This window comes from Pseudophryne corroboree, chromosome 4 (genome assembly GCF_028390025.1).
Source record: "Pseudophryne corroboree isolate aPseCor3 chromosome 4, aPseCor3.hap2, whole genome shotgun sequence".
Lineage (NCBI taxonomy): Eukaryota > Metazoa > Chordata > Amphibia > Anura > Myobatrachidae > Pseudophryne > Pseudophryne corroboree.
In genome coordinates, this window is record NC_086447.1 from 752,886,437 (window position 1) to 752,911,963 (window position 25,527).

A 25,527-nucleotide genomic window follows, 5' to 3' on the forward strand; every position below is an offset into this window, starting at 1 on the left:
ACCCAAGGTACTGAGATTGATAAGATGGAGAGGAGTAAGCACTATATTCGTGGCTCCGGATTGGCCAAGAAGGACTTGGTAACCGGAACTTCAAGAGATGCTCACGGAGGATCCGTGGCCTCTACCTCTAAGAAGGGACCTGCTCCAGCAAGGACCCTGTCTGTTCCAAGACTTACCGCGGCTGCGTTTGACGGCATGGCGGTTGAACGCCGGATCCTGAAGGAAAAAAGGCATTCCGGATGAAGTCATCCCTATCCTGATCAAAGCCAGGAAGGATGTAACCGCAAAACATTATCACCGCATTTGGCGAAAATATGTTGCGTGGTGCGAGGCCAGTAAGGCCCGACGGAGGAAATTCAACTGGGTCGATTCCTACATTTCCTGCAAACAGGAGTTTCTATGGGCCTGAAATTGGGGTCCATTAAGGTTCAAATTTCGGCCCTGTCATTTTTCTTCCAAAAAGAACTAGCTTCAGTCCCTGAAGTTCAGACGTTTGTAAAAGGGGTACTGCATATACAGCCTCCTTTTGTGCCTCCAGTGGCACTTTGGGATCTCAATGTAGTTTTTGGGTTCCAAAAGTCACATTGGTTTGAACCACTTAAATCTGTGGAGTTAAAATATCTCACATGGAAAGTGCTCATGCTGTTGGCCCTGGCCTGGGCCAGGCGCGTGTCAGAATGGGCGGCTTTATCCTGTAAAAGCCCTTATCTGATTTTCCATTCGGACAGGGCGGAATTGAGGACTCGTCCTCAGTTTCTCCCTAAGGTGGTTTCAGCGTTTCACCTGAACCAACCTATTGTGGTGCCTGCGGCTACTAGGGACTTGGAGGACTCCAAGTTGCTAGACGTTGTCAGGGCCCTGAAAATATATGTTTCCAGGACGGCTGGAGTCAGGAAATCTGACTCGCTGTTTATCCTGTATGCACCCAACAAGCTGGGTGCTCCTGCTTCTAAGCAGACTATTGCTCGTTGGATTTGTAGTACAATTCAGCTTGCACATTCTGTGGCAGGCCTGCCACAGCCAAAAATCTGTACATGCCCACTCCACAAGGAAGGTGGGCTCATCTTGGGCGGCTGCCCGAGGGGTCTCGGCTTTACAACTTTGCCGAGCAGCTACTTGGTCAGGAGCAAATACGTTTGTAAAATTCTACAAAATTGATACCCTGGCTGAGGAGGACCTGGAGTTCTCTCATTTGGTGCTGCAGAGTCATCCGCACTCTCCCGCCCGTTTGGGAGCTTTGGTATAATCCCCATGGTCCTTACGGAGTCCCCAGCATCCACTTAGGACGTTAGAGAAAATAAGAATTTACTTACCGATAATTCTATTTCTCGTAGTCCGTAGTGGATGCTGGGCGCCCATCCCAAGTGCGGATTGTCTGCAATACTGGTACATAGTTATTGTTACCAAGAAAATCGGGTTATTGCTGTAGTGAGCCATCTTTTCTAGAGGCTCCTCTGTTATCATGCTGTTAACTGGGTTCAGATCACAAGTTGTACGGTGTGATTGGTGTGGCTGGTATGAGTCTTACCCGGGATTCAAGATCCTTCCTTATTGTGTACGCTCGTCCGGGCACAGTGTCCTAACTGAGGCTTGGAGGAGGGTCATAGGGGGAGGAGCCAGTGCACACCAGATAGTCCTAAAGCTTTCTTTAGATGTGCCCAGTCTCCTGCGGAGCCGCTATTCCCCATGGTTCTTACGGAGTCCCCAGCATCCACTAAGGACTACGAGAAATAGAATTATCGGTAAGTAAATTCTTATTTTTATAGAGCATCAGATTTTCTTTTTTCTTTTTCAGTTGGCGTTAAGACATAAACTTACACTGATTTGTATGGGACTACTAAAGGGTAGGTGAACTTTCGGCCCTCCAGCTGTTGTGGAACTACACATACCAGCATTCCTTGCTACTGTTTTGCTATTTGGCCATGATAAAACTGTTGCAGGGCATGCTGGTGTGTGTAGTTCAACATCAGCTGGAGGTCTGAAGGTTCCCCATCCCTGTAGTAGTGCCATCCCTTGTTTGTTATATTACAATTTTGTGAAAAAATATTAGCCAGTTAACTGATTAATCAGAGTTTATTAGAATTATTCTGATTAACGTTGCTTAGTACTATAGAGTGTGCATCTGCGTTTCTTTTTTTTTTTTTTTGTGGAACTACAAGTCTCAGCATGGTAGCACCTCTTGTTATAGTTACAATTAGGGTGTGCAGTCCAAGGCCCCCTTCCCCCATATATTCTATAAAGTGGTTAAGCTCCCATTTTTTCCAGAAGAGTAGGTGCAGCTCCTGCAACCCTAGTGATGGTGCCAGGATGGGGAGATAATACCAGGAGTTGCGGGTCTATAAGAAAAGTGCATGGCTAAAATGATGCAAACTGCTTCATTGTAGTCCTGCCCCTTCCCTATGGTCCTGTGATTCGTGGCATTTTGCCGTGATGGGGATGTGACCTGATGGTGAGAATTGCCCGGCCCCAGCCCCAATATAGTCATTTGCATCTCGTCTCCTGCTTCTCCCAGAGAAGAGAAACAGAAAGTCGGCAAGTATGACTCTTATTCAGGCAATGGTGCAGAGCCTGGTGCAGAGTTGAAAGCATGTACATTTGCGATGCACTTTTAATGTGTTTTCACACTGTGTCTGCGCCGAAACCAAGCAGTTATAGCCAGTGAAGAATCACTCTCTTTTCAAATGCTTACACTTGCGACTTACGTGACATCACTGGGTGGTAATGGGACGTTCTCGTGTAGGCATGTTTCTGTGTGTATCATTTACTCCAATTATAGACTGATGCAAGTGTGCAATGACTATTATCAAAAACAAGTGTACAGGTAAGTGTTGTCCACTCGCAAAAATAGTTATAATTCTGCATACTGGTGAATATGCACATTTACTTTCTGTGCACACGATGCTGGAGCATGTACAGCCAATTTGTGTTCCAGCTCTGCAGCAGGCCCAATATCTTTATCAATGAGCTAAATCAGTGGCATCTAAAATGCTTGTTAAATCATGGTGTGGATCTTGTGAATTTGTATGATTGTTTTTGTGAAGTTGTGTCTTAGAGTATGTGTAATGTTTTTACGGGTTGGGTATATGATACCGGCGATTGCCAAAATCCCTAACCCTAACCCTCCTGCAGCCTAACCCTAACCTTCTCCCTGGAGCCTAACCCTTACCCTCCAATGCAGCCTAACCCTAAACCCCCCCTTCCGCAACCTAACCCTCCCCTCCCACAGCCTAACCCTCTACCCGCAGCCTAACCCTAACCCTCCCCCAATAGCCTAACCATAACCTTCCCCAGCATACTTATATTCGGGATTCAAGCTGTCAGGATTCCGGCTTCGGTCTTCTGCCCACCGCGATCCCGTACATCAGGATGCCAACTACATACAGACTATACAATTATTATATGAGTAAAAAAGGGCGAATGAAAATCTTATTATACTATTCACCCAACTATTGAATCCTATTGTTAAGTATTATGCGACAAGTGGGCAAGACAAATCTGTTTGTATTTTATATAGTGAAAAATCCAACTTGGCTGTAACCATCTGTAACGAGAAGAACAGTGTTGTCGCCCATGCTGCTTTGCTGGACTATCCTAATTGGGATGTAGTGGACCAAGCGGCGTGGGAAGATTGGATGCATAATAGCTATGAAGACAGCGACAAGTGCACGGTGAGTATAAACTCTGAAAATCACAGATGGCGTGGTTCTGTGCTAACACTGCATAAAATGCATGTGGGCCTCATTTAGAGTTAAGTAAATTCTAGTTAAAGCCCTTACCTTAAGTCTATAATCGGGCACATCATTTCATTCATAGCATACACTCAGCCAGACCCCCAATTTATATATTTTTTAAATTATTATTATTATATCTATATTGGCTTTAAAAAGAAACGTTAGTGCAGAATACTGCTATGGAAAACTCTATCCCATGAGACTTTTCCATGTGTCATCAGACCCCCCCAGCATGCCCCTCACATCTACTCACAGGCTATCAGACTCCCCACATGCCCATCAGCCACCCCCCACATGTCCATTAGACCTCCCCACTTGCCTGTTAAATGCATCAGACATCCAAACATTCCCCTAAATGCTGACAGATGTCGCCATATGCTCCTCACATCTGATTCCCCCATATGCCATCAGTGATCTCGACCACACTGCTTACCTTGAGAAAGAGTGATAGTAGCTGCACTGTTCCTGGTAGCTGTCATGCCCCCAGTGCACAGTGCTGGCACCGAGCTGCTGGTTATTGCTGTCTGCCCGGGCCACCTTGGGTGCCCAACCAGCCTCCCACTCCCCTAGTTTTGCCACTGTCTTCAGCTATCAGTTTCTTCCCTGCAGAGATTATCATAAATTATACTTTAAGGGCTTAGACATAGCAGAATAAAATAAATGAAACACTAGTTAAACAGATGTCGTTTGTTTTCACACTTCTTCAACAGAGTAGGGCGGCTGCAGGCTGAGGCTGGAAGTCTGTAAATGCTGATGTGCTCTAGTCTGTCTCCTCAGAGTCTCAGACAGATCGTGGGCTATACATGCAGCACACTGAGCCTGCACATGTGGGGACAGGGAGTGACTGGTCCGCATGTAAGCCATTGGGAGGGATTTTTCACCCAGTTTTGTTCTATCTTTGAGATTAATCACTGCAGAAATACAAAGCCTCCTGCTAGCGCCAGTTCCCCCTCCCCAGGGAGTATGCCCTCCCCCTCAAACTACGTCCCTACCTGGGTATATCATACTGTGTTGCAATTTATTATTAAGAGTTTGCTGAGGACCACCTCCAGGCTGGGGACATCCCAGGCAAGCAGGAGATGAATATTCAGCACAAAAAGATGATCTGACCACATTCAGATCCACCCTGAACATGTCATTCTTGTGGGCTGTATTGTTTCTGGTCTTGCTGTTATTGCTAATACACAGAAAGTGGCTGATTCTGAGGTGAGAGACTGGGAGTAAAGCAAAACAGAGCAGGTAACTATGCACCTTGGTAATACCATGTTGCATTGCAGCTGGGACAGATGTAAAAGGTGGGATTGCACACAAATCAACAAGCAGCCCCTAGTCAGATAGGGATGCCGTTATAGCAGGGAGTGGCTTCCCACTGGAAGCTCTCTCGCTGCCAGCTGCCGTCCAGACTGGCAGTCCCAGGGGGTAAGAACACCTGCCCGGCTGTGATTAACAGGGAGAGCTTCTTATGGGATGGTTGCAGCCCCTGGGTAAAATCCGCCACTGGTGCAAACTGAAATCTAAAATAAAGCTGTCCAGGACTTGTAGGGAACATGCAAAATGTTACAGTATTTACCCTGCATTAAAAAAATAAAAATAAATGAATACATATTTGCATCCCATTGCAACATGGGGCCTAATTCAGACCTGATCGCTAGCAAGCGATTTTTGCACTGCTGCGATCAGATAGTCACCGTCTACAGGGGGAGTGTATTTTAGCTGTACAAGTGTGAGAACGCATGTGTAGCAGAGCTGTACAAACAGATATTGTGCAGTCTCTGCGCAGCCCAGGACTTACTCAGCCGCTGTGATCACATCAGCTTGTCTGAGACCGGAATTGATGTCAGGAACCCTCCCTGCAAACGCATGGACATGCCTGCATTTTTCCAGACACTCCCTGAAAACGGTCAGTTGACACCCACGAACGCCTTCTTCCAGCAGCGATCAGGTCTGAATCACCCCCATGGTTTGTTCCAGATACAAAGCTACTTGCTTTTTTTATTATCTCCCAACTAAGAATCAGCTCCAGAGTTGTTTTGTACAGAGCATTCCTCGGACAAAGTAATACAAATACATTTTTTCTCCCAACATGTGCACCCCTTTCTTATTTCTAACAATGGTTTCCTGTATTTTCAGCCCCTGAACACTTTGTTTTTACACCTTTTTGTGGCCAGAGATGAATTCTACTTGCAGAGCATTGAAGAGGTGATGAGGTGAGCCAGCTGCACAGAACACAATGTGGCTGCAATTGCACACCAAATCGAAGCCCCTGTTACATTCATTACAAAAGCCACAACTGTGACCATATGCAAAGCCATTTTTCTGCTGCAGGGTACACTGGACTCCACAAGGATAGACATAGGGGTGTAGAGTAGGATCTTGATCCGAGGCACCAACAGGCTGAAAAGCTTTGACTGTTCCCAGAATGCATAGCCCCGCCTCCTCTATATCCCCGCCTCCCCGCACAGGAGTTCAGTTTTGTAGTTGGTGCCGCAGCTAGCAGGCACATAACAGAGGGGCTGTAGCGCAGCCCTGAGAAAAGCTTTTTAGAAGAAAAGTGAAGACTTCAAGGGCAGCAGCAGTGTGTATATGTCTTCTGACATTCACTGCTGTAGCTCCATCTCTCCCCAGCGGCGCTGTACACTCCCGAGCCCTGGTTGCCGGGTAACTACAGCAGGAGGCTCCGGTTTTCTTCCTTGGTCAGGCACACACAACCGGGGCTCTCCGGGATCGCGTGGCTGCGCTTCAGGAGGTGGTGAGTGGGTCCCGCTTGCGGGACCCATACTTTATCGCGATCCGGCGTGGGCCGCGCGCGCTGGCGGTGGACACTGTGGCAGTACAGGCGATCCCACTAGATCACCAGGGCATGGGTGCAGGTCAGGTTTTCTCTTTAAACCATTTTAAAAGTAGCCCACAGTACACGGTGGTTTTGCCAGCAGGGGGATAAGGTTTGGACCTGGAGCCCCTCCCCCAGCCCCAGGGCGCCATTTCTCGCAAATGTTCCCGCCCTGGAGTTGCATATCTGTCTCTTCCTCACTCCCTGTCAGTGTCTGGGCGCCATTTCTCTCAGTTACACTGTTCCTGGGACTGCTTGGGCAAATCCTCCTGTGTAAAGCCGCCTGGTTGTCAGCGCTGTGCCTTTACATGATACTTAAGTATTCTACCTGCCTTTTTAGACAGTGCTAGTTAAGAAAGAGAGCATTTAGTCAGGGTTTTCTAGTACAATTACCCTGTGATATACATCCAGTTCTTACTGTGCAGTGTTATATCTATTGACTATATAGCTATATAAGCTGCTGGTCCAGTACAGTATTATTGTTAGTAATAACCTCTGCATTGTACAACCATGACTATATGTGTGTGCATTAGCTTGCTGGGTGGTTTCCATTTCGTGTCTCTCACTCAACTTGCTATCCCTATATTCTATAACCTGAGGGGGCTTGGTGCGTCAGGTTTTATAATAATATAGGATATTCACAAGATATACTCTAATACGTATTTTTGTTTGTGATTTTAGTCACCATACCTCTCCTGTGTCCCTGCTTGTGCTGACTACACTGCGCAGGGGTTTGGGTAAGAGGTATTGTGCTGCTGCCAATTGTACTGTGTTACCTGATACTGCAAGTTATATCATGTCTGCTTCTGACGGTAACGGTTCTGGGGCGGAACACACTGCTGGTGTTGCTGAAGCCACAGATCCATATGAAGAGAATATAGCAGCTGTGGGTTCTGGTTCTGGGGGCTCCTTGTCCCCCAGTGGGACTGTGGCAACGGAGGTTCATAATGACCCACCGTGGGCTGCTTTTTCCACGCTTCTGCATAAGCTAGTTAATAAACGAACACCCCCTATGGGACCCCCTGTGCCGGTGCAACCGTATGTGGTCCCTGCAGCTAATCCGCTGTGGGCGGACAATTTATCTGCTCAGTTGAAGAAGTTGAACCAGTCCCTGACTACTAAAAAGTCTGACCCTCGCTCGCCTAAGCCCAAGGGGGCCTCTAAGCGAGCTCTTATCTCCTCACAATCCACTGCTGTCACTGACACCTCGTCTGATGAAGATGGCACTTACACTGACCTTACAGATTCTGACTCAGATACTGCTGATGGAGGGTGGTTCACATGTGGATGTTCCTGATCTTTTGGAGGCTATTAAGTTGATTTTACAGATTACGGATGATCCCGAGCCATCCGTCCCTCCTAAGAAACCAGATAGTTTCAAGCGTCAGAAGGTGGTTAAACAAGTTTTACCTCACTCTGACCACCTAGTGGATATACGTCAGGAACCCTGGGAAAACCCGGGTAAGAAGTTTGTGCCTCAAAAGAAGATGCTGGCTCGCTATCCCCTCGCGCCAGAGCTGTCTAAAAATTGGGAAACGCCTCCTCCAGTAGACTCACATGTGGCTAGGATGGTGGTTTCTTCAGCTCTACCTGTCACTACCATCACGTCTCTAAAATAGCCTACGGATAAATGTGTGGAGGGTTGTCTGAAAGCGATTTACACCCTCACGGGTGCTGCACAAAGGCCACTTCAGATGCCTGGGTACGGGAAGTCGTCACTCGAGGTTACGCCATAGCCTTCAAAAACCGACCCCCTCATCGATTTTGCCGGACAGACGTCCCGTTGGACCAGACAAAGGCAAACACTCTACATTCGGTGGTACAGACCCTCCTGGATACAGGAGTCGTAGTACAGGTGCCTCTTGCGCAGAGGGGCCGGGGGTACTATTCTCCGCTGTTTCTAGTCCCGAAACCGAATGGGTCCTCCCGACCCATTCTCAACCTCAAGGCATTGAACAGGTTTGTGAAGGTTTCCAAGTTCCGTATGGAAACCCTTCGCTCTATAGTTCTGGCCTTGGAACCTGGGGACTACATTGTCTCCCTGGATATACAGGATGCTTACCTGCATATTCCTATAGCAGCGTCACATCAGCAATACCTGAGGTTTGCGATTGGCAACCTCCATTACCAGTTTGGGGCGTTACCTTTTGGTTTAACTACGGCTCCGCGAGTCTTCACCAAAGTTATGGCGGTAATGACGGTGGTACTCCGCCGTCAAGGGGTCAGGATACTGCCGTATCTGAACGACTTGTTAATCCTGGCAAATTCCCCAGAAATTCTCCTACGTCAACTGTCCAGTTTCTACAAGCCCACGGGTGGCTCATCAACTGGAAGAAATCCTCCCTGGTCCCTGCTCAGAGCATGGTGCACCTGGGAGCGCTATTGGACACTCACAACCAGCAGTTGTTCTTGTCTCAGGAGAAAGTCCTGAAACTTCAGGACAGGATTTGTTGCTTCCTTTCTGGTCCGCAAGTGTCGATACATCGGCGATGCAGGTGCTGGGCCTCATGGTATAAGCATTCGACATGGTGGAGTATGCTCAATTCCATTCTCGCCCCCTCCAGAGGCTGATTCTAGCCAAGTGGGACGGCCTGCCTCACAGGATCAGGTCTCACATGATCTCATTGACTCTGGAGGTCCGTCTGTCGCTGCTATGGTGGCTCCAGGACCGACAATTGTGCAGGGGCCGTCCATTCTGGATATCCAACTGGGTCCTGTTGACTACAGATGCCAGTCTAAGGAGTTGGGGCGCAGTGCTGGAGCAACACTCCCTTCAGGGTCGGTGGACCAAGGAGGAATCTCTCCTCTTGATCAACATTCTGGAATTGCGGGCGGTCTTCAATGCATTGAGCCTGGCCAGCATTTAATTTAGAACCATCCTGTTCAAGTACAGTCGGACAACGCCACCACAGTGGCTTACATAAACCATCAAGGCGGCACTCGAAGCCGCTTGGCAATGAAGGAAGTCTCACGGATTCTACATTGGGCAGAACGCCATCTATCGGCCATATCGGCAATATTCATTCCGGGAGTCCTGAATTAGGAAGCGGACTTTCCCAGTCGTCAGGACGTACATGCCGGCGAGTGGGGCATCCATCCAGAAGTGTTTCAACTACTAGTGGAAAAGTGGGGCCTTCCAGACGTGGATCTGATGGCGTCTCGACACAATCACAAGGTTCCGGTCTTCGGAGCAAGGACAAGGGATCCTCAAGCAGCATTTGTGGATGCGCTGGCGGTGCCGTGGAGGTTTCGGCTGCCGTACGTGTTCCCTCCGGTGTCACTCCTGCCCAGGGTAATTCGGAAGTTCAAGCAAGAAAAAGGAAATCTGCTTCTCATAGCTCCAGCGTGGCCCAGACGGCACTGGTTCTTAGACCTGCAGGGCCTAGCGTCAGAGCGTCCAATTCTACTTCCACAACGCCCAGACCCCCTCGTTCAGGGACCCTGTGTCTACCAGGACCTAGCCCGGCTGTCTTTGACGGCGTGGCTCTTGAAACTTCCATCTTAAGGGCTAAAGGGGTGACTTCCGGTTCCGGCGCCCATGTGAGGAGAAGCTGATTGCTGCAGCTCTCCTGCACCCTCGGCAACCGGAGCACACAGCGCCTCCAATTCGCGGCTTTTCTCCGCGCCGGTCGCACAATACCAGTGGGAAGGTGTAGAGAACTGGATGGAGAGATTTCTGTCCTCCCCTATGCCCCCTAAAGTCCAAAGATCGAGGTCTGAAAAACGGCCGGGAGAATCCAAGATGGCCGCCGCATCTAACTCACAAACGAGTCTGCAGGCTGCTGGCAGCACCAAACAGGCTTCTGCAAAACACACTTCTCCCTCAGGTGAGCCTGACTGTACCCCTGTCTCTCCAGTGACTTATGCTGATGTAGTAAGAGCTGTTAGGGATGCCATGGAGCCTATCATGGATGCACATGCTGTTAAAATGCAGCAGGCAGTAAAAGATCTAAAATCCCAAATCAAGCAGCTCACCAAGACTGTTCTTACAAATGAACAAAGGCTGGGGGAGACTTTTCAGGATGTTGGGGATCTTAAGCACAGATATGATGAGCTCCAGAAATCTCACTTTCAACTGCTGAACAAGGTTGATGATCTTGAAAATAGATCGAGGAGATTGAATCTTCGGGTACTGGGGCTCCCTGAGTCACTGAAAGGTCCTGATTTGACTCTGTTTTTGCAAACGTCCCTCCTTGATTTACTGCATATCCAAGATGAATGCACCGGCTTAGTTATTGAGAGAGCCCACAGACTGGGTCCCCCACGTTCTGCACCTAATAGCAGACCACGTGTGGTCATATTTAAATGTCTGAACTTTCTCCATAAGGAGGCAATATGGTCGGCATCCAGGAAGCATAGAAATTTACAATGGGAGGGAGCTCGTTTGGCCATTTTCCAGGACTACTCCGCGGAGGTTTCCCGGGCCCGTCGAGAATTTACCCCCCTTTGTTCTCGTTTGGTAAAGGCGAATAAAAAATTTGCTCTGCTCTTCCCTGCAAGACTACGTCTGTTTGATGGAAATTCTTTTCGAGACTTTACAAATCTTGCAGATGCAGAGGCTTATGTTTCCGAGGCCTCCCAGGCAGATGACGACTCCTCTCAGGTGGACGACACCCTGGAGAGGGATGGCTGAGTATTGCTCCTGGACTTCTCTGTTTCTGGCGATGCCCGCCAATCTAATATAATTTAATTATTGCGGTAGAAGCTGCCGCAGGTGTTTTTCCCCACAAAAGGGCATTTGGTCTTATACAACGGGCCGAACCATTTTACTTTGTTTTATGTTTTAGATTTTTCTTATACATCTGCTGTTTTCTCCTGGAAATGCAATCTTTCTAGAATGTTTACATATGTTTAGAGGAGATATTTCCATCCTTTTATTTATGTGACAGGCTGCATTTTTCCTTTTCTGTAACATGCTCTGTGTGCTCTGATATTTTCTGGTTAATTTTCTTAGATATATTTTCATATAATATGTTGCCGAGGGTGGGTAAGGGCGCCCCCTCCCTCACTTTTTTTCTCAGGTCATCAAATTCTGGCTGGCTCAGTGGTGGTCTATGACGGCCTCTGTGCTTGCTCGAACCGGTTGTTCTTGTTTTCTGAAGTTATGATCGTCCTTAGCAGGACTTTCTTTCACAATTTTAATGTTATATTCTGTGTGTTTTCTATGTTTTTGTTCTTCTTTTCTTCTCCCCCTCCCCTTCTTTTCCTTATGTGTCCACCCCGGTATGTTTGGTATTTGTTTCTCGACGGCTGTAGATATTATGGTTACTGTGCATGTTTTCAGGTTCTCCCAGGTCATTTGATGCATGGCTAGTCTGAGTGTAGGCACGTGGAATGTGGGAGGGATCAACTCCCCAGCTAAACGCAGAAAAATTTTGCTCTATCTTCGGAAGGTGGGCATGGATGTTGTTTTCATTCAGGAATCTCACCTTATGCCAAATGAGGTGGTAAAACTGAACACTATGGGTTGGTCTGTGGTAGCCTCTTCCTCCTTCTCTTCTAAGGCTAGAGGAGTGATTATATTAGCACGACACACGGTCCCTATCTCTGTCCAAGCTATTATAGATGACACTCAGGGTAGGTATGTATTGGCAGATGTCACATTGTATGCATCCAGGTTCCTACTTTGTAATATTTATGCCCCTAATCAGTACTCTAGGCAATTCTATACGAACATGGTCACTAAGCTACTAAGTTACTCTGAAATTCCCATAATACTGGGTGGAGATTTTAATATATATTCTTCTTCAACCATGGATAAATCCCCTCCCCCCCGCACTCCCCCCTCGTTACCGCGTATTGGTATCCCCTATATTTGCTCGCAGCTGTCCTTAGTGGATGTGTAGCGCGCATGCTATCCATTAGAAAGGGAGTTTACATGTCTCTCAGCTGCGCACCACACGTTCTCGAGGATTGATTATCTGCTGTTATCTGAATCCCTTTTCTCAAAAGTGGCTGACTCGAAAATTGAGAATATCTGTATTTCAGATCATGCTCTATGCTGGATGAAATTGATGCTCCTTTCAGAAAAATCCCCATTCCGCTCCTGGCACTTCCCCTCTCATTTAAGTGGCTCTCTAAAATTCCGCTCCTCATTAGATGCAGCGTGGCTGGATTATCATATGCACAATGGAGAAACTCTGAGCGACGATCCTGCTCTTTTCTGGCAGGCGTCGAAATCAGTTATCCGGGGACACATTATTTCCTATAGTAAAAAAAGGGATTTAGATTTAAATTCACAATATTTGGAAGCCCAGGCGGCTCTCACTCTCGCTTTCCAGGAATTTAAGTCCTCCCCCTCCCCTTCTACTAGAGAACGGTACCTTACACAAAAAACACTGTTCGATACCCTCCTTTCTCAATTGGAAGCGAAATATTCATTTTCAAGAGACTGTAGCATTTACAGATATGGCAACAAGTCTGGCAAACTGTTATCACGTTTATTAAAGGGCAGACACCCTAAAGTGGTCATTCACTCTCTGCTCACCCAAGGTGGAGACAGAGTACGGACCTCGGCCGAGATTGCTGAGGTGCTACAGTCTTTTTATTCCACTCTGTATGCACGTCCTATTATCAACCAGACACACAAGTCTAGCTTTTGGTCTTCTACTGATCTGCCTCAAATGTCAGAGTCGCACTGTACCTCTCTTCTTGCACCTATCACCACTAAGGAAGTTTCTCTAGCAATAGGTGGACTGAAGACTGGGAAGACTCCGGGTCCTGACGGTTTCGCCAATGACTACTATAAAATTCTATCTACTAGACTGAGCGAACCTCTTTCTGTCTTATTTAATTCTTTTATGCAGGGTGCTTCCTTGCCCCAATATTTAAATTCAGCCGTCATAAAGGTTATCCCGAAGCCTGGCCGGGATCCTGAGTCTCCCAGGTCTTATCGTCCGATCTCCCTTTTAAACACGGATTATAAATTATTCACTAAAATCCTCTCAAGTAGACTCAAATTCATAGTCCCTGACATAGTGCATACGGACCAGACTGGATTTGTCTGGGGTCGGCAATCAGTGAGCAATATCCGAAAGGTCTTGACTGTTATGCAGGCCTTTCAGCTTTCCAAACCCACGGATACTAATGTATTATTATCCATTGATGCCGAAAAGGCGTTCGACCTGGTCACCTGGGACCATCTGTATGAAACGCTCCATCGCTTTGGTGCACCTGAGGACTTTGTCTCTCTTATTTCCCGTCTATATGAATCTCCCTCCACTCAAGTTTTGGGGAATAGTATTCTCTCTTCCCCTTTCCTTATCCAGAGTGGCACACGACAGGGCTGCCCCTTGTCACCTTTATTATTTGCCTTAGCTTTAGAACCCTTAGCTGTTTCCCTGAGAAACTCTCCCGAATTTGCAGGCATAAAAATCATGGACACCACGGTAAAATTATCACTGTATGCCGACGACATGCTGCTATTTATTTCCCATCCTGATACGTCCATCCCTGCGATTGTCTCCCTGATTGAACAATTTGGTTCTTTTGCGGGATACAAGATTAATATATCCAAATCCGAGCTCCTCCTCCTTTCAGGGGACTCCTCCCTCTTTCCATCACACCCGGTCCTGTCCCGATTCCCAGTTACCCGAGATAGTCTTAAATATTTAGGAGTTCAGATCCCTACTTCTCTCCCGGATCTCTATGCGATTCATTTTGGTCCTATTTTGTCCAAGGTGTCTAAAATACTTACTGACTGGGCGTCCCTGCCCTTATCTCTTATGGGTCGTGCAGAGGTTATTAAATCTGTGATATTTCCCAAGATTGCTTATTTCCTGCTTATGCTCCCTATTGCCCTCGTTGAGAAAGATGTCCTTTTCCTTAAGCAATGTTTCACTAGATTTCTATGGGCCGGAAAGCGACCAAGAGTCCCCTACGCTAGATTGCAGCTATTACGTGAAGAGGGAGGTATGGGAATCCCGGATCCAGTCCTATTTAGTAGAGCAGCAATGTACAGGTATATCACAGACTGGTTTTGGGGCAGATCAGTATTTACGAACCTGACACTTGAACTGGCCGTATTCCATCCTTTCTCCCCTGCTGCACTCTTACACACCCCAAACTCCCGCCTCCCATCTGGGATAAAACAGAATATTTTGTTTTGGCATACATATCGAGCATGGCAGGTCACACACACTAAAGCACAGAGAAAACCTGACACCTCTCTTCACACTACATTCTGGGATAACCCATGTTTCCTTCCTGGCCTTGATAACACACATTTTTTGAGTTGGAGAGAAAAGGGGATCGCAGCTATTAGAGACATATATGACCCAGGAGGCAACGCAGTGCTTTCTTTCTCTGACATCCAGATAAAGTTTGGTATATCCCACCGGGAATTTTTTATGTACCTACAGGCTAGGCATTTTGCTCAATCCCAGTCTCATCCTATGATTTCTGAGGCTACCACAGACCCGCTGCGCACCCTAATGGTGCTCACTAAAGATTGTCCTTACCATCTCAATTATTTCAGAAACACCTTTAGGGTCTCATATAGAGACCGGCTCTGGGAACCCGCGCTGTCCTCATGGTCCAGAGATATCCCCAATATGGGATCGAGCGCTGAATTATTAGATAACATTTTACCCATTTTTAGGTCCTTATATTCTGCCTCTTTGCAAGAGGTACACTTGAAAACGCTCCAAAGGGCATATATAGCACCTAATCAGAGGGCACACATGGTCCCAGACGACACTGGCTGTTGCATCAAATGTACTGCGCAGAATGCCACCTTGTACCACAATATGTGGTCTTGCCGGAAAATATCAAAGTTTTGGTATAAGGTGGTCGCTTATCTCAACACAGTATTTAACTTACAGTTAATAAAACGTCCTAAGGCTTGCTTGTTACTTGATTTTAGGGAATGGTCTCTTGGGCCTGAAGATAGAGATATTGCTCCGGTAATCTCTGTCATTTTGACAATTGCCAAGAAACAAATTCTTAATAATTGGATCAAACCGTCTACCCCTTCTTTGATGGCTGTAAAACACATGACCCTCCGAATTATTTATTTTGAGAGGCGTGCTACTCTTCCTGACATAGAAATGGGGGTCAGGCGGTTTGCCAAGAAGTGGGAGAGATACATTGATACTCTAGATCCGGACATACAATCTTTCATCTATAAATTATTTGAGACCACAAAGTGGTACCTATATAGACAAATCGATAGGGCCTATTGATAACTTAGGCCTATGTACTGTTCCTTTGAGACCTCCTGTTCTTTTCCTAGGAAATGTAATCATACTAATCTTAATACCCCACGCTGTATGTTTAGTCCGAGGCCAATTAGATACTGAACCTTCTCTTTGGTTAGAATGGCTAACCATGCCGGAAATGCCTTTTTATTATTCTTAATTAAGATGTCTTTGGCCGTTACTCATTCAGGAACTGATCATACTTGTATTGTCTTCCCCATTTGTTCCCCCCCCCTCCTCCTGTCTGTCTTCTTCATTGACCTCTCCGGTATATTCATGTTCTGTGAACTCTCAGGTAAAACTAGGTGCTTGACCTTGGGTATATGATGATTTCGTATGCTGAGACGCAAACGGGTACTGTTTTCATCATTTCTTAGACCTCATGTAGATTAAGATTGTCCATCCTTTGCCTTTTACCCAAGCCCACAGCTACCGACCATATATGTATTTGTTGATTTCACTGATGTGATTTAAAAGCACTTTACGTTGGAACACTGTAACTATACCGGTTTCTCTCCGGTCTTTGGTTTGTCTGTACCATGAAGGTCTTCCCTGTTTTTTGTATTTCTATATAAAAATCTAATAAAAATTGTTGAATTAAAAAAAAAAAAAAAAGGGCTAAAGGGGTTTCTGAGGTGGTCATTCAAACTATGTTGCGGGCCCGGAAACCGGCTTTGGCTCGGATTTACTATAGGGTCTGGAATTCTTACTTTGTTTGGTGCGCATCTAACGATTATGACGCTTCCAAATTTAGTATAGCCAAGTTGTTGGCTTTTCTTCAGCAGGGCCTGGACTTAGGCCTGCGTCTGGCCTCCCTCAAGGTTCAAATATCTGCCTTTTCGGTGTGGTTTCAGAGAAAAATTGTGACTTTACCCGATGTGCATACCTTTACTCAGGGTGTGTTGCGTATCCAACCTCCCTACGTCCTGCCTGTGGCTCCTTGGGACTTGTCGGTGGTTTTGGAGGCGCTACAAGAGTCTCCTTTTGAACCTCTTGGTTCAGCTGATCTTAAGTGGCTTTCCCTTAAGGTGGTGTTTCTGCTGGCTATTGCTTCAGCTAGAAGAGTATCGGATTTGGGTGCCTTGTCTTGTAGTTCCCCATATCTGATATTTCACCGTGACCGGGCGGTTCTTCTGACTCGTCCCGGATATTTACCTAAGGTGGTTTCTTCGTTCCACCTTAACCAGGAGATTGTGGTTCCGGCACTGGTTTCTCCTGATCTGTCTCCCAAAGAGCGGTCTTTGGATGTGGTACGGGCTCTCCGTATCTATGTGAAGAGAACTGCTTGTATTAGGAAATCTGATTCTCTTTTTGTACTGTTTGGATTTGACAAACGGGGCTGGCCTGCTCACAAGCAAACTTTAGCCAGATGGATTAGAGTGGTGATTGCACATGCTTATGTGAAGGCTGGTCTATCAGCTCCTGCTCACATTACGGTCCATTCTACTCGGTCTGTTGGACCTTCTTGGGCGGCCCGCCGTGGTGCGACCCTTGAACAATTGTGCAAGGCGGCTACGTGGTCCTCTGTGAACACGTTCATAAGGTTCTATGCCTTCGATACTGCCGCTTCCCAGGATGCTTCCTTTGGACGCAGGGTTCTTGTGCCCGCTACAGTGCGTCCCCTCCCATAAGGAACTGCTTTAGGACATCTCCTATGTCTATCCTTGTGGAGCCCAGTGTACCCCGCAGCAGAAAACGAGTTTTATGGTAAGAACTTACCTTTGTTAAAACTCTTTCTGCGAGGTACACTGGGCTCCACAAGGCGCCCACCCTGACGCACTTAGCTTCCTTGGGTTGATATGGCATTAGCCGCTGACACTTCTCCTGTCGTGAGAGTGTGGTGTATGTGGCTACTAACCGCTGTCGTCTCTTTTCCTGCTACTGCATTGGGCTGGTTAACTAAAAACTGAGCTCCTGTGCAGGGAGGTTGGGGTTATAGAGGAGGTGGCGCTGTGCATTCTGGGAACAGTCAAAGCTTTTCAGCCTGTTGGTGCCTCGGATCAAGATCCTACTCTACACCCCTATGACTATCCTTGTGGAGCCCAGTGTACCTTGCAGAAAGAGTTTTAACAAAGGTAAGTTCTTACCATAAAACTCGTTATTTGCAATAAACACATTAGCTATTAGGCAGCTGAACATTCGAAAGAAAATACAACTTGCTCTGCCTTTATTCAGGTCTGCATATAATTGTATCTGCTCACTATATGTTAGAATGCCCACAACCCAAGTATCTAGGCACATGTTGGAATAGGTGGCAGAATGACACAAACCTGCACTGCTGCATATGCCCACCTTATTTGGGCACACAAGAAGCCAGATGGTGTAGTACCAGCTCTGATGTTTCCAGGTTAGGCGGCCATGCAGTGCCCCTATTTGCCACCCTAATTGTCAGTATATACCCAGATGTGTCCTCATACACCTATAGTTTTTACACCATATGATGGTAGACACATAGCACAACATAGTGATTACCGGACTTTAGTACCTTTTCCTTCCTATGGAGGGAGTGTATATGTATAGAAATATAGAATTTGACGGCAGATAAGCGTGTGTGATATGAGTGAGTGTGTGTGTGTGTGTGTGTGTGTGTGTGTGTGTGTGTGTGTGTGTTAGGCATACCATAATAGCCCTTTGATTCGGGACACACAGTGGGGGTCATTCTGAGTTGTTCGCTCATTGCCGATTTTCGCAACGGAGCGTTTAAGGCGAAAATGCGCATGTGCATGGTACGCAGTGCGCATGCGCTAAGTATTTTAGCTTAAAACTTAGTAGATTTACTCACGTCCGACCAAAGAATTTCCATCGTTGAAGTGATCGGAGTGTGATTGACAGGAAGTGGGTGTTTCTGGGCGGAAACTGGCCGTTTTCTGGGAGTGTGCGGAAAAACGCAGGCGTGCCAGGATAAAATGTGGGAGTGTCTGGAGAAATGGGGGAGTGGCTGGCCGAACGCAGGGTGTGTTTGTGACGTCAAACCAGGAACGAAACTGACTGAACTGATCGCAGTGTAGGAGTAAGTCTGGAGCTACTCAGAAACTGCTAAGAATTTTCTATTCGCAATTCTGCTAATCTTTCGTTCGCAATTCTGCTAAGCTAAGATACACTCCCAGAGGGCGGCGGCCTAGCGTGTGCAATGCTGCTAAAATCTGCTAGCGAGCGAACAACTCGGAATGTAATAGATAGTACACAGTTATTGTAAGATCTCATTAGCAAGGCCCTTTTCCCTTTTTTGCTTTTCCTTCCCTCACTTACACCATTATGTCCTTTTCATTGCCAATACATCTGAACCTTTGGTAAGGTGGCACTGCTTTTGTGGGTAGTAGTATTATTATTATTATTATTATTATTATTATTATGATTGCATGTGCAGCAATGGTTATATAGTTTGTATCCCATGTTATGCAATGTCTAGTAGTATAGCCTTCTGGTTGTAATCTTTTGCATTTATTTTTTTTGTTTTGCATTGCTTATCTTTATTTACTATGTAAGGCAATGCAGAACCATTGTGGCGCCATATAAATAAAGCATAGCAACAACAACAACAACAACAACAATAATAATAATAATAATATTAATAATAATAATAATAATGCATTTTGCACTTGATCTTGCTGTATTTTGGGTACCTAGTTGTATGTTTACTAAAGTACAAGTTTTTAGAAGTGGAGATGTTTGCTCATAGCAACTAATCATATTCTACCTATCATTTATCTAGCATCTTCTACAAGATAGTAGCTAGAATCTTATTGGTTGCTATGGGCAACAGCTCCACTTCTAAAATCCTGCACATTAGTAAATATACCCCTTGGTGTTCACGCTAGACTGTTTCAGCAGGGAGCGATGCCCTTCTTGATTTTAAAGTGGCAAAATGCACACTGCCCTAATCGTGGCACTCTACTTAAACAGCCTGCCCAGTGCCATCCCCGCCTACGGGCCGTAGTGTCCCATGGGAGGGAAAAGATGCTGTTTCCGATTGCAGCCGGGTGAATAAGTTGAATAGATGCCATATGCAAGGCATCTATTCATATTGAGTGGAGAGCATGGCGGAAGCCCAGCACCTCTGTAAGTGCTGACCACGCCCCCAAGAGTGATGTAGACTTGGCCACACACCCTCCCTGGCCAGTGACGCCCTGCACTGTGGCTCCTAGCTCGGCCAGCTCCACTGCGCATTCATGAGATCTCGAAACTCACGCGAGATCTTTTGCACAGCCCGGAGTCCGGATGCCTCCACAGCCAGGAACAGCTCTGTCCCTGCTGTGGAGATAGTGCTTCGCCACCTGCAGCTGTTGATATCGCCCTGTCACTGAGCACACACCGTTGCTGTCATACATGGGGAGAGGTGGTATCAGGGAATATAATGTGTACTGACAACACTTCTCCACCATATCAACATTTATACAATCAATATAAACAACATCCGTCTCAATGCCAGTGAAAACTGAACGTACTTCAATTAGGAAAATAAAGTTGGATTAGAGAGGGGGATGGGGAAAAAGAGGTTAAAAGAGAGATCAGAAGAAAGTAGAAAGAGAAAGGTCAACAAACCAGGAAAGGCTTACTGAGGGGGTCTAGTATGGGCTTCTCAAGACACGTTCCCTGAATTCAGTACTGTTGTCGAGAGAACATAATCGGTATAAGCCTTGTGACGATTTTTAATTTAGCCAGGGAAGCCATATGGCAATGAATTCAGATAGTCTATCTCTCGAGGCCAGAAGAATATCATCCATGTTCATATATAAATCAATTCTAGAAAACCATAACCTTTGGGTAGGGGGGTTAGTGGATCTCCAGAGGGAGGGGATAATTGCGCGAGCGACATTACGCAGATGGCGAAGTAAAGACATTTTATAATTTGATCATGACATTGAGGAGTGGTTCAACAGTCAAAAGGCTCAAGTGTCAGGACCAGAAGTTTTAAGTATATCTCGAGAGATTCCATATCAACATTGAATACATTTACCCATAAGGGGTGTATTCAATAACTGTCGGAAGCTGCTGTCTTGTCGGAAAGACAGCAGATTTCGGTCGAAGGGGGTTCTGACCTATTCAATATGAGCTGGGGGTTTTTTCGACAAGTCGGGAATTCCCGACTTGTCGGAAAACACGTGGATCGTCGGAATAGCCGCCGATCCACATTCTTCTGTCGTAAACGGGGCCAAATCCCGGATTTGGACCCGTTTCCGACAACCTCAATCCGACTTTTAAAAAAGTCGGATTGAGGTGAGGAGACGGGGGAGAGGGGCGAGGGAGGGAGAGACCGTGCTTACCCACGGGGTCAACTGGAGCCACAGACGCTGGAAGACACGGCTCCTCTCTGACGTCCCCCCGGCCAGGCACCTCTCTCCTGGCAGCGCTCCCCAGCAGGCACTGAATGCGGCTGTGTGGCTGTCTCCAGCAGCTCCCTGTGATCTCACATACGGGGAGCTGCTGACAGCAGCAACACAGATGGGAGGGAACGGCCAAATCTGACAGTCGGATTTGGCCGCTCATCGAATAGGGCTTGTCGGATCCATTCTGACAAATGCATGTCGGATTTGATCCGACACTTATTGAATATACACCTATGTCACTAAAAGGTCAGACAGCTCATGTGTCCCACAGTGTGTACGCATAGAGGTGCAGTTTTGAGAAGCACGGTATCTGAAATATCTTGGAAATGTGCTGGATGATCCTGGGTGGTGACTGGGAGGTGGTTATTCTGTTGCATGAAGATGGCTCGTCTTTTTGGCATGTTATGGGAGTGTTGTGGAACTGTCGCCCAGCTGGTTACAAACTCAAATGCTTAATTGCTCACATTGAGGCAAGGGGCTGGTGCACGTTTCAGTTGTGCGACCGATGGTTGCATGTAAAGACGCACCAATCAGTATTGCAGCATCTAAGAATGCTCAATGGGTATTTAATGCTGGGTACACACTAAGATGACGGATCGACCGGCCGTCCAGCTGATCTGCCGACCTATAGTATCTGACGATTGGGCTTCATCAAGTGTTCCGACCGCCCGTACACAGCACGATGCGCAGATCTATTTCCAGATAAATTGGCCAATCGGCTGTTTTGCAGGGCCGACGCGATATGTCTGTGAATGACGTCATTAACAGACATACTGTTGGTACACACCCGACGACGCGCCCACAATATTTTGGGCGTTCAATTAGGAGGAAGGGTCACACACACACTTACACACACACACACACACACACACACACACATTTCACACACATACATACACACACCGCTGCTGCAGGAGTCCGAATCCTGATGCTGAAGAAGACAACGCTTTGGAAGGTGAGTAATTATTCCTCTGCTCCCCGGGAGGTTTCTGTCCTCCATGAGCTCGCCTTAGGATTGACTGCGGCTAGCTGCGAAGGCAGGGGGAATCCACGGTTGCTAAGACGCAATTCCATTGGTCAGCATGCTGGGCGGCCTTGCCCTGCGCTGGGTGGCCCCCAACACGCAATAGAAACTATTGCAGGTTCTGCTAAAAGGCAGAATTTGCAATCCAACCTGAATCAGTTCCTTAACGTCGTCACATCACATTTTCATTTTTGTGCCTAATCTTTCACCTTTTATTTATAGTCTCCATGTGTACACACTTAGCAGAATGTATTGTACTGCATGCTCATATTGTTAGCTCTGTGGGAGAGGAACATCTGGTGTAATGTTTGCACTTACATTGCATATGAAGCGTTTGTTTCTATTGTGTATTATGGGGAACACTGTTGTTAATGTAGCTTCCTGGAAATAAGCATGGTATGATACAAACCTTATATGGAAGGAATATCTCATTTTTACTACCACAGGCGCTACTAAAGTTACCTTATATACTGTACTGCTAGTTTTACCGATTTTCCGGTAGTGTTCCAAGTTGGAAACCATAATTACGGTCCCTACTGCATATGGCTGAAAAAATGCCTTTTTTGCCGCAGCCACGCCTCTATTCTAATGCTGCAACCAATTCTGAGACTACTGAGATCCCCACTTGCAGCATCGCTGTTGCGTCTCATTGCATATGTAAACGCCACCATCAGTTGCAACATTGAAGCTGTCACTGGACCTATGGCAGGTGTAATTTCTCCATCTGAGCATGGCGTCCAGTGTCATCGCTACTGTGTGGTGGCGCCACTGTCAGCGACACGCCGCATCTGGCTAGCCACCCCCTTGTGACCTCTCAGGAACTCCCACTGAAAATCAGTCTCATTAAGATATGTGTATAAACCTGATGGTTTACGTACATAACCAATGGTGGGGCACCTGTGCAGGACCCATTCTACGCATGTACACAGCGTGTTTTGTGTGGTCATACAGAGTGCCCCCTGAGCTGCAGACTAATTGACAGGCTCTGGGCATCTGGGTGCGGAGAGTGGGCGGAGCTAAGCAGCATTCCCAAATATGTGGTAACCATCAGGACACATGCGCAAACTGAAAGCATCGGCTGCTTGCGCCTGACATCATCACTGCAACCAGTCTGAATCAGGACCTAAGCTAGGTACACACTGGCTTTTATAGTGTGTGTTTTAGGATGTTAAATGGAATATAAACTGCTTTTCCTTTATGTAAGAGTTTAATAACCATGTGCTATGCATTGTGTTTAATCTGCATTTCCTAAAGATGTTCCTGTGCCATAACAGGAAGCTGTTTTTTTGTTCACGCATCTCATGTACTTCTAATGCCATGAATTCCATTTTTCACTTGCATCATCATTATTATTATTATTATCAGTTTCTTATATAGCGCAGCAAATTCCGTTGCACTTTACAATTGGAAATAATGATATAACAAACAATGATATAACAAAACTGGGTAATAACAAACAGTCATACAGGTAGGAAGGCCCTGCTCGCAAGCTTACAATCTATAGGGAAATAGGCATGTATACACAAGGACAGGTGCTATCTATTGCATAGTTGTCCATCAGATTGCTAGGTTCTTGGTGCGCTGTATGATATGGTCACACAGCAATGATGAACCGGGGTCGGGAGGAAGGATGAGAAGAAGTGAGGATATGTGTGGACTGTGCAGAGAGGATGCAATTTGATAGGAAGGTTTATGACAGTTATGAGGGCGGTTCTGGAATTTGATATGCTTGGCTGAAGAGGTGAGTTTTCAGGGAACGCTTGAAGGTTTGGAGACTAGAGGAGAGTCTTATCATATTTGCCTTTTCTCAGATTGTTACCGAATTTCAGGGAGTTCCACACTCCTGGGAGAATAGATCAGTTTCCCGGTGAATGATTCATCATATCCCTGACCCCTCTGCACATACAAAATGCAAATACATAGAGGCCCTCATTCCGAGTTGTTCGCTCGCTAGCTGCTTTTAGCAGCATTGCACACGCTAAGCCGCTGCCTACTGGGAGTGTATCTTAGCTTTGCAGAATTGCGAACAAAAGATTTGCATAATTGCGAATAGAAATTTCTTTGCAGTTTCTGAGTAGCTCGGGACTTACTCTGCCACTGCGATCAGTACAGTCAGTTTCGTTCCTGGTTTGACGTCACAAACACACCCAGCGTTCGCCCAGACACTCCCCCGTTTTTCCAGCCACTCCCGCGTTTTTCCCAGAAACGGCAGCGTTTTTCCGCACACACCCATAAAACGGCCAGTTTCCACCCAGAAACACCCACTTCCTGTCAATCACACTCCGATCACCAGAACGATGAAAAATCCTCGTTATGCCGTGAGTAAAATACCAAACTTTTTAGCAAATTTACTTGGCGCAGACGCACTGCGAACATTGCGCATGCGCAGTAAGCGACTAATCGCAATACAGCGAAACTCGGCAACGAGCGAACAACTCGGAATGAGGGCCACAGTGTCTTATCGTGCATCAATTTCTTTACTTTTTTCACAGCCACTTACTTGTGCTTACACAAGGGGACCTAAAACAAAGCATAAGAGGGTAGCAGCACTACGTAATGTAAATGTGCTGTTGTACCTTGATTGTACATATTTGTAAGTTTTAAGGTTAAATTGCTCCCACACATACTGTAACTATTCATTCTGGTTAAACAGTTTTCTAAACATGTTACATATACAGCAGCTGGTCCTATGAGAGTCTAGTGCTAGTAATGTGGGTTTTAAGATTATGGTATTAATCTACTACAGTATGTCGCTGGCAGGTTGGCACGAGTCACCTCTGATTTTTACTTTGTTTATAAATATCCTCACCCATTACATTGTGTAAGACTCTTTGCCAATCAGACCCCAGCCCTGAAAAGTTCTTGATTCCTAAATCTCTTTCTCTGATTTCAGGACCGTGTTTAATGCAGTTGCAGATTTGCATTTCATATGTCTAATCACCCCGCACAATGTTGCTTTGTGTAAGTATGAAAATTTGTTTCACCATTTCTCCTCTGTATTATCAATCGCTATGAGCAGTTACTGAAGAGGTTATGGCATATTATCTGATTAAATAGCACATTACAATCAATAGGACTGATTCAGAGTCACACGTAAATCAGCAACATATGTGGCTGCATGGTATGCTTGAAAATAAATGTATATCTACAGTTGTATTCAGAGTTGCACACATGTATATAGTGGCACCCCACCTATGCATCAGCTTGGGAAAAGAGCCATCATTGCTATCAGCACATTCTCTCACCTGCCCTATCCTTGGAACAAGAGATCTGTCTTTAATCAGTCAGATCTATGCGTATGCAGAACTCTGCATTGCTCGCATAATGTACTTATACACTAATGACCAGTGGTCATGGTGTCATGGTGCCCGGAGCAAGGGTATATTTTGGCACCCCCCTCCCCTGTACCGAATTGGGG

General features: G+C 46.3%; 1 protein-coding gene across 3 annotated transcripts in view; it reads left to right on the forward strand.

The window, feature by feature from the left end:
* CFAP61 (cilia and flagella associated protein 61) overlaps positions 1-25,527 on the forward strand; it is an 844,658-nt gene that overhangs the window by 11,205 nt on the left and 807,926 nt on the right. For 2 of the 3 annotated variants that reach the window (XM_063918168.1, XM_063918169.1), the window contains exons 3-5: positions 3,515-3,668; positions 5,862-5,938; positions 25,003-25,070. In XM_063918168.1, the coding sequence (XP_063774238.1) occupies positions 3,515-3,668; positions 5,862-5,938; positions 25,003-25,070 (299 nt within the window). The remainder of the gene's footprint in view (positions 1-3,514; positions 3,669-5,861; positions 5,939-25,002; positions 25,071-25,527) is intronic. The other variant, XM_063918170.1, reaches the window with a different exon arrangement.